The following is a 9,499-nucleotide window of genomic DNA, read 5'->3' as shown; positions in this document are numbered from 1 at the left end:
CATACTCACACACAAAGATGTTTCCTTTCTGCGTGTTGTGCTCAGAGACACCACACAACTTTTGCATCAATCTATAGAGCCAGGGAACTAACTGCAACGAGAAGACAAACAGAAAACGGAACAATAGAAATAAACAGGAATGTATTATTCATGTTCAAAACAAATAAAAACACAGTCCTCAAAGTGAGCAGCATCACTGGGTCTAGTGCTGTTCTTGAGTGGACCACAAAGTGACTGAGTCTTCATTTTGACCTCATACTCTAAACGCAGCCTTGGATTGGTTCCCGAGTGATCTAGTTTCAGAGGGAATTTCAGGAGTGCATGGGGTTTGAACCAGCAACCCTGTGTTTTAAAGGTCCAAACCTCTTGGCAGTCTGGAGTCTTCCATCTAATAGACTTAGATAACAGGAGGCTATACAGAACGTTGTTGACTCTCATGGCGTGTAATTGTTTTAACATAGAAGTGTGCTTGGGGAGTTGGAGTTGTGTGTTATACGACATTAAAGAGCTCCATACCACTGCGGTGTTTAGAATGTGACAGCAGCTATGTATTATGTAACCTGGTTAAATAATGAATAACCCATCCTGTGAGATACACACAACTGGCAAGGCGATCCTGGGACTGTGTCCAAACAGACACACACGGGCATGCCCACATTTACACATACACTGTATACATTTACACATACACATAACACTGAAGAGATCTTTGGCTTGTCCTATTAACCTGGCATCTACAAGTAAATGCCCAAAAAAGGAAACATTTGAGTAAATGAGGGATATAAAGTATGGGTGTGGATTTAACATCCCATCATGCTTAGGTCCATGTATAACAATGCTGAGTGTACTCAGTTTCCTATTATGTTGGCTACCATTGCTAGAAGAGATCTCAGTGACTTTGAAACAGGGGTAATTGTTGGGGCACGTTTAGCAGAAGATTCAGTGGTGTAGACTGCTTTACTTGCTGATATTTCACAATATGCCATGGCCGTCTCAGATCTCAACCCAATTGAACACTTATGGGAGATTCTAGAGCTGCACCTGAGACAGTGTTTTCTGCCACCATCAGGACGCAGACACCAAATTTCTCGTGGAAGAATGGTGTCGCATCTTTCCAATAGAGTTTCAGACAATTGTAGAATCTACAGTATGGCAAGGCTCTTTGAAGCTGTTCTGGCGGCTCATGGTGGCCTAACACCCTATTAAAATGCTGGTGTTTCATTTACAGTGCATTCAGAAAGTATTCAGACCCTTTGACTTTTTGGATTATATTGTTTTTTCCCCTCATCGATCTACACACAAGACCCCCTAATGACAAAGAAAAAACAGGTTTTTAGACATTTTTGCAAATGTATGAAAACACAAAACTGAAATATCACATTTCCATAAGTATTCAGACCTTTACTCAGTGCTTTGTTGAAGCCCCTTTGGCAGGGATTACAGCCTCAAGTCTTCTTGGTTATGACGCTACAAGCTTGGCACACCTGTATTTGGGGAGTTTCTCCCATTCTTCTCTGCAGATCCTCTCAAGCTCTGTCAGGTTGGATGGGGAGCATCACTGCACAGCTATTTTCTTGTCTCTCCAGAGATGCTCGATCGGGTTCAAGTCTGGGCTCTGTCTGGGCCATTCAAGGACATCCAGAGATGTGTCCCCAAACCACTCCTGCATTGTCCTAGCTGTGTGCATAGGGTGGTTGTCCTGTTGGAAGGTGAACCTTTGCCCCAGTCTGAGGTCCTGAGTGCTCTGGAGCAGGTTTTCATCAAGGATCTCTCTGTACTTTGCTCCATCGGTGTTTCCCTCAATCCTGACTGGTCACCCAATCGCTGCCCCTGAAAAACATCCCCACAGCATGATGCTGTCACCACCATGATTCACTTTAGAGATTGAGCCAGGTTTTCTCCAGACGTGAAGCTTGGCATTAAGGCCAAAGAGTTCAATCTTGGTTTCATCAGACAAGATAATCTTGTTTCCCATGATCTGAAAGTCCTTTAGGTATCTTTTGGCAAACTCCAAGTGGGTTGTCATGTGCCTTTTACTGAGGAGTGGCTTCCATCTGAGCACCCTACCATAAAGGCCTGATTGGTGGAGTGCTGCAGATATGGTTGTCCTTCTGGAAGGTTCTCCCATCTCCACAGAGGGACTCTGGACCTCTGTCAGAGTGACCATCGGGTTCTTGGTCACCTCCCTGACCAATACCCTTCTCCCCCGATTGCTCAGTTTGGCCGGGCGGCCAGCTTTAGGAAGAGTCTTGGTGATTCCAAACTTCTTCCATTTAAGAATTATGGAGGCCACTGTGTTCTTGGGGATCTTCAATGCTGCAGAAATGTTTTGGTACCCTTCCCCAGATCTGTGCCTCGACACAATCCTGGTTCGGAGCTCTACGGACAATTCCTTTGACCTCTTGGCTTGTTCAATTGTTCAACCTTATATAGACAGGTGTGTGCCTTTCCAAATTATGTCCAATTTGAGCTCAATTTCAAGTCTCATAACAAAGGGTCTGAATAATTATGTAAATAAGGTTTCTGTTTTTATTTTTAATACATTTTCAAAAATGTAAATAAACTTTTCGCTTTTTCATTATGGGATATTGTGTGTAGATTGATGAGGAAAATTTGAATATAAATAATTTTAGAATAAGGCTGTAACGTAAGAAAATGTGGAGAAAGGCAAGTGGTCTGAATACTTTCAGAATGCATTGTATTTTGGCAGTTACCTGTAGGTCACTCTTTTTGATTTTCCCATTAATAATAATTTGGTGGATGCTTATATTTGTCCTATTTCACACATGTACAAGCGTCAAATAATATGTGTGAATTAGAAATGTGTTTTTTGCATATCCCAACTGTCCCTGAGACACCATCAGAAAGTGGGGTCATGGCAACGGTCTGCCATTATCAACAGCAAACCTGGTGCAATTAGGGTTAAGTGCCTTGGTCATGGGCACATCGACCCAACGCTTTAACTGCTAGGTGACCTGCAGTCTTTTGTTTACAAAATGTAGTCAGTCAACACAATGGTTTTTTCTAAATATGGAATACTGTACACTGAGTGTACCCTCAGAACAGCCTCAATTCGTCAGGGCATGGACTCTACAAGGTGTCAAAATCATTCCACAGGGATGCTGGCCCATTTTGATTCCAATGCTTCCCACAGTTGTGTCAAGTTGGCTGAATGTCCTTGTCCATTCATCCTCTGAATGGCACACATACACAATCCATGTCTCAAGGCTTAAATATCCTTCTTTAACCTGTCTACTCCCCTTCATCTACACTGATTGAAGTGGATTTAACAATAAGGGGTCATATACTGTAGCTTTCATCTGGGTTCACCTGGTCAGTCTATGTCATGGAAAGAGCAGGTGGTCCTAATGTTTTGTACACTCAGTGTACACTTTAGATTTAGAATGTATTCAATGTTTTTACATTACACCAGTCTAAATAAATCAATTATTATGGATCCGTTGGTTCACACAGAATTGGAGAATGTGTATTCATAGGCATGCACTCTGTAAACCTTGCATGCACACACAGAGACAGAGAGACAGAGAGACAGCGACAGAGAGAGGTCTTGTGAGTTCTTTATCTCATATATATATTAAAAAACATGGGTGATTTCCGCTGTTCCAGTAAAACCCTTAGGCCACTACACTACACACACACACCAGTATTTCCCCTATATTCCCCAATGAATTACATGACTGAGGCCTTGGTCACATCAACAACCCATTCCATATTTAACTTTTCATGTGTTTATATTCATTTCATACTTATATAAAAACATAAATGTTCATTTCAGATACTCAAAATACACCCTTAGAGCTGGTTGGTTCCTTTAAAAGACATCCTCCGTAGTGTATGAGTTTATGACAGAGGCTGGACAGCTGGACAAACTGGACAAATACCAGGTGATCATGGACACACTCTGTCCTTGTAGTTCATAGTGGCCAGTCACAAGGCTACAGGTAATGGCTATGGGTAGCAGTTACCCAGCCAGCCAATGGAATCAACAGAGTGTAACCTTCCTTTCCTTCTACATTTACATTTGAGTCATTTATAGCAGACGCTCTTAACCAGAGCCAATTACAGAGGAACAACAAGAGCAGTGTGATACTGTCATTTGAGCAACATGTCCTCATGACTGATGGCCCTGTTTTGTGCCAATCGCTAAACAAGCTGTAAAGGTGTTTGCTTTTTCTCAGACAGATTGCATCACCTTCCTCCTCTTCCACTGCCCCTCAATGTGTACATCAGAGCACGTTCATCTATTCCAGAATTCCAAAGTTCAGTATTTTTCTTATCAGATCGAACACAATGTTCAACAAAGGACAGACTCAAAAGTGTGTCTGTGGTTCCCTGCACGGGTAAACTAAAATCTGTCTTTACATTACATTCAGTAAGTCCCCTTGGTGTCTCTACACAGTATCTACTCTAGAAGATCGTCCCCTTGGTGTCTCTACACAGTATCTACTCTAGAAGATCGTCCCCTTGGTGTCTCTACACAGTATCTACTCTAGAAGATCGTCCCCTTGGTGTCTCTACACAGTATCTACTCTAGAAGATCGTGCCCTTGCTGTCTCTACACAGTATCTACTCTAGAAGATCGTCCCCTTGGTGTCTCTACACAGTATCTACTCTAGAAGATCGTCCCTTTGGTGTCTCTACACAGTATCTACTCTAGAAGAACGTCCCTTTGGTGTCTCTACACAGTATCTACTCTAGAAGATTGTCCCCTTGGTGTCTCTACACAGTATCTACTCTAGAAATAAAAGAATGTTTAATAGATTGCAACATTTCGAAAATCGAGTATACTTCAATTAAATGCCATGATGTAATTTTCAAATGTAGGGACACCAAGGGGACGTTCTTCTAAAGGTGGTTTACGGTCAGTAATGTCTGTAGAAAATTATTGTAGCGACAGCATGAGCATTCTATTGTCGTCCAACATCAAACTTGTCGGTTGTTGTTATGAAAAAGAAAATCAGCAGCCTGATGCACCATATAGCATCCCTTCTCTATTTTATCACCAATAAACCCCTCAGTTTAAAAATGAATTCAGTAAATGTCAAGCTGGCAAGAAAGGTAACTAAAAGCAATTTTCTAAACAATGTTTTGATTCATTGCTAGCTGGCTAGCCAGTTCAAATAATGACCAGAGTATAGCTGACAATGTCTTAAAGGTGCAATATGCAGAAATTGCTCGACCATTTCCTGGTTGCTAAGACAGTTTCAGTGGCAAAACAAGCAATGTAGAGAATCATGTACCATCTGTATCCACTCTACAAGAACATCCAATTGATGTCCTTGCATAGTGTCCACACTAGAAGAACATCCAATTGATGTCCTTACACAGTATCCACTCTACAAGAACATCCAATTGATGTCCTTACACAGTATCCACTCTACAAGAACATCCACTTGATGTCCTTACACAGTATCCACTCTACAAGAACATCCACTTGATGTCCTTACACAGTATCCACTCTACATAAACATCCACTTGATGTCCTTACATAGTGTCCACACTAGAAGAACGTCCCCTTGGTGTCCCTACAGAGGATCTTCTTGAAGGCCTTCCTGAAGTCCTGGTTGAAGATGGTGTATATGACGGGATTCAGACAGGAGTTGCAGTAGCCGATCCAGAAGAAGAATGTGAAGAGGGGAGCAGGGACCATGCAGGTCTCAGGAAAGATGGCCTTCAGTGAGTAGGAGAAGAAGAAAGGGAACCAACAGATGACAAACACTCCGATCACCACGGCCAGGACAAACGTGAAGCGCTTCTCTCGGTTTACCATGGCCCTGCGCCGAGACATGGGAGTGGCCTGTGGCTTCACCGGCCTATCAGAGACCAGCACTGTACCGGTGGGGGTGGCTACAGTATTTTTGGCCTCGTGAGAGGTCAGAGAAGAGAGAGGTGCTCCTCCAGACTTTGATCCTCCATTATTCTTAACTGTCCCTTTCCCTCCCCCTCTCCCTCCCTTTCCTCTTCCCCTCGTCTCTGCCTTGGAGCCAGAGCTGAAGCTGTCATCATTGGGGGTGTCTCTATGTTTCTCCTCCCGTATCTCACCCTGTCTGTAGGTCTCCTCATGTTGGCTATCTGGAGAGAGGAGTGTGAGGGAGATAGCTACGGTGGGTGAGGTAGGCTGGGGTGAGGTGGGGACAGGATTTGGTAAAGATGTCTGGGGTTGACTCTTGGCCTGGGTCTCACTCTGGGGAGGAGGAGACGAGGGGGAGGAGACAGGGAGACTCTTCAGAGGTACGGCGTCCATAGATTGTCTGTCTGCTTTCCCTCCCTCCCCTTTGTGGTTCTGTGGTTGGCTGAGAGGCTTGAGTTGGGGGATGATGACAGGTCCGGGGGGGGGAAGTGTGGGGTTGCTAGGAGGGTTGCTAGACATGTTGCCAGGGGTTTTGTTAGGGTTGGGTTTCTCCCCTGGCAGACATCTTGTGTGTTGCTTGGCAATCTGGTAGATCCTGATGTAGACCCCGATCATGATGAGACACGGGGCGAAGAACGATCCAATGGTGGAGTAGAGAATATACCAACGCTCGTTGTTCAGCTCACACACCTCCACCCCTCCCTTGCTCTTATCCAGGGTGAGGAGAGGAGGGAAGGAGATGACGGCCGAGAGAAGCCAGACGACCACGATGGCCGCCTTGATGCGCGCTGGTGTCCGTTGGATGCCATAGGACACGGGCCGGGAGATGGACAGGTAGCGGTCCAATGAGATGGCACACAGGTGGGCAATGGAGGACGTGCAGAAGAAGACGTCCAATGCCAGGTAGATCTCACACCACAGTGAGCGGAACGCCCAGTAACCCTGCAGCTCATTGGCCAGTGAAAAGGGGATGATGAGGGTAGCGACTAGGATGTCGGCTGCAGCCAGGGAGACAAGGAAAAGGTTCTGTGGGCCATGGAGTGAGCGTGAGGTCAGCACTGCAATGATGACCAAGATGTTGCCGACGATGGTGAGGATCATCATGAGGGTGATCGCCATTGCGAATAACGCAGTGGCCTCTGGGGAATAGGGTGGGATTCGCAGTGCTGTCTGGTTGTAGTAGGGGGCAGATCCGGTGGTGACACTGAGGTTCAGGTTGGTAATCACATTTACCCCTGGCGCTGACAGGCATGTAACTTTTGGGGCCGCAGCCATGGCGACGCCAGCAGGAGCACATATATTGGAGAAAATTCAGAAACTCACGGGGACCATGAAGTATGTTTGGAGTGAGTGAAGGTGAAAAAAATGTATATATAGGTTTCTGTTATCTGCTACCTTAATCCCTTGAGGAAGACTCGTTGTCCAGTGAGAGGGCAGCAAAGAGGAGGGCTCTAACGCAGAAACAGAGACATGGCTGATGGGCTCAAGAGGCATCCCCCTTAGAACTTTACGCACGAGATGATTGAATTAAAATCAGAGAAAGAGAAAAGCTTGTGCTGCTTTGTCAATTACACTGACAAGTTGTCCAGTGTAAAACAGATCGTTTTACTCCTCCAGTCACGCACTCTCTTTTCATGTCTCTTTTCAACACTCAGATGGGTTAAGATCCACGAAATGGTTATTGGATATTCAATGAAATAAAAATAAAGAATAATCTTATCCAATCATTCAATTAAATTACTAAATATATTTTAACTCGCACACACACCGCTGATGCTTGGATAGTTATTCTTCTGGGGGAAATGATTAATTGCTTCAACAAATGCTGAAAAAATGTGTCATTCAAACATAGTCCTTCGAACAGTAATAGTAATTCAGGCAATCCATAGACCGTGCTCGATGTAAATGAAATTCACTGAAGTAAAACATTCATAATTGTACCATGAAATCGGAACACCCCGAATCCCACCCGCGTAATGATGTCAGCCATGGCCCAGAGACGCACGGGAGGATACTTGAGCGGATAAAATGCCTTTTAAAAAGTTGCTATTCATATTCGTAGAGTAACCATATAACGCATTAGCGGCGACTTCAGTTTAAAGACGTAAAAAGTAATCCAACAATCTGCGTTCCTCAGCTTCCATCTGTCCAAAAGTGGCGAAACGAGACCCGCACTGAGCTGTCATCGTCAACAGATAAGGGATGGGTCCGAGAAGACTTCAGCCACAAACATCAAAATAGTTCATTCAATTGTAGAATAAAAAAATTACATATTCCTTCATTTTTCTTTCGTGGTGTTTGATAGGATAGATGCTTTATAGTTCGTTTGAGTGCTGTCAAAGTCGTTTAACTAAAAAGGGTCATGTCAACACTTCACTGATTACATGGTGATAATGTTATAATTATTATCACCATGATACTGATTTATTCCTCTTTTTTCCAGTTTTTGATTGTGCGCAACTCGACTATGTCCACTTTCTATCCATGACTCACGGATAACAACGTCCTTTCCCTTCAATAGTGGTTGAATAATGGCCATCTGTTGCACATCCCGTTTGTTGTTTAGATCTTGTTCTGTTTTGTAGCGATACTAGCAGGTTACATTTTCTTTGACAAAGACCCACTAGCTCGGCGTCCCTTACGAATGAGCCCCGTTAACTGCCCGGGTCGGGTAAATAACCGCGCCTCGCTCTCAGCCCCGGGAGTGACATCACGCAGCGGAAGGCAGCGGACCCTTTGACCGTCACCGAGACATATAACCCAGTACACTATACACACACACACGCCTACGATGCCAATTCAACTCATTCAAACTCTATTCAAAGTGCATTTCAATAAACTCCAACAGACACAACACATTACTACAAGCCAGCATCCAAACACATCGTCAAAACCAGTGCAAGAAAGACCTCAAATTTCGCAATGATAGACAATAATATTGGTTATTATGCAAAAAAAAAATCTAATGTTACCTTCTATAAGGTACCCCCAGGCACCTGTTAAATGTTCCTTCTGCCCGTCTGTTTTTATGCTGGTGCTCCTCTGCCTCTTAGTGGCGGCAGCAGGCTCCTGCAGCCTCCGAGACCGCGTGGAAGACGGGATTCCAGCGGGATCTCATACGTAACATAGTAAAAGTAAAACCTGGACAACCAATTTAGTATGATATGTTAAGTTTTGTATAGTTACATAAGACAGATGGTTACTTAAGGCAAAACGAATGTAGGGTGGTTGGTCGGTCGGGGCAGGCGTATAACGCGAACGTCTAGCAACCTAAAGGTTGCGAGTTCCAATTTCATCATGGACAACTTTAGCGTTTTATCAACTTTTCAACTACACTGAACAAAAATATGAACCCAACATGCAAAAATGCCAAAGATTTTGACCGAGTTACGGTTTATATATGAAAATCATTCACTTGAAATAAATTAATTTGCCCCTAATCTACGGATTTCACATTAATGCAAATACAGATATGCATCTGTTGGTCACCGATAGTTTAAAAAAAGTAGGGGCGTGGAAACCAGTCAGTATCTGGTGTGACCACAACTTTCCTAATGCAGGGCGACATTTACATCTCCTTCGCATAGAGTTGATCAGGCTGGTGATTGTGTTTTGTGGAATAATGTC

General features: G+C 43.9%; 1 protein-coding gene across 1 annotated transcript; it reads right to left on the bottom strand.

Annotated features, from left to right (window-relative positions):
- Nucleotides 1-5,507: 5,507 nt before the first annotated feature.
- LOC115122992 (alpha-2B adrenergic receptor-like) lies at nt 5,508-7,150 on the bottom strand. Its single transcript, XM_065016527.1, has one exon. It carries the CDS (start codon nt 7,145-7,147, stop codon nt 5,522-5,524), a length of 1,626 nt encoding a protein of 541 aa, XP_064872599.1. The 5' UTR covers nt 7,148-7,150; the 3' UTR covers nt 5,508-5,521.
- Between the last annotated feature and the right edge of the window lie 2,349 nt (nt 7,151-9,499).

This window comes from Oncorhynchus nerka, unplaced genomic scaffold, assembly GCF_034236695.1.
Source record: "Oncorhynchus nerka isolate Pitt River unplaced genomic scaffold, Oner_Uvic_2.0 unplaced_scaffold_30___fragment_2___debris, whole genome shotgun sequence".
NCBI lineage: Eukaryota > Metazoa > Chordata > Actinopteri > Salmoniformes > Salmonidae > Oncorhynchus > Oncorhynchus nerka.
The sequence above is the reverse complement of the archived record's forward strand: the minus strand, read 5'-3'. Positions and strand labels throughout refer to the sequence as shown.

Coding starts and splice junctions, on each gene's coding strand:
- LOC115122992 (XM_065016527.1), bottom strand. CDS start 7,147: ATGGCTGCGGCCCCAAAAGTTACATGCCTGTCAGCGCCAGGGGTAAAT.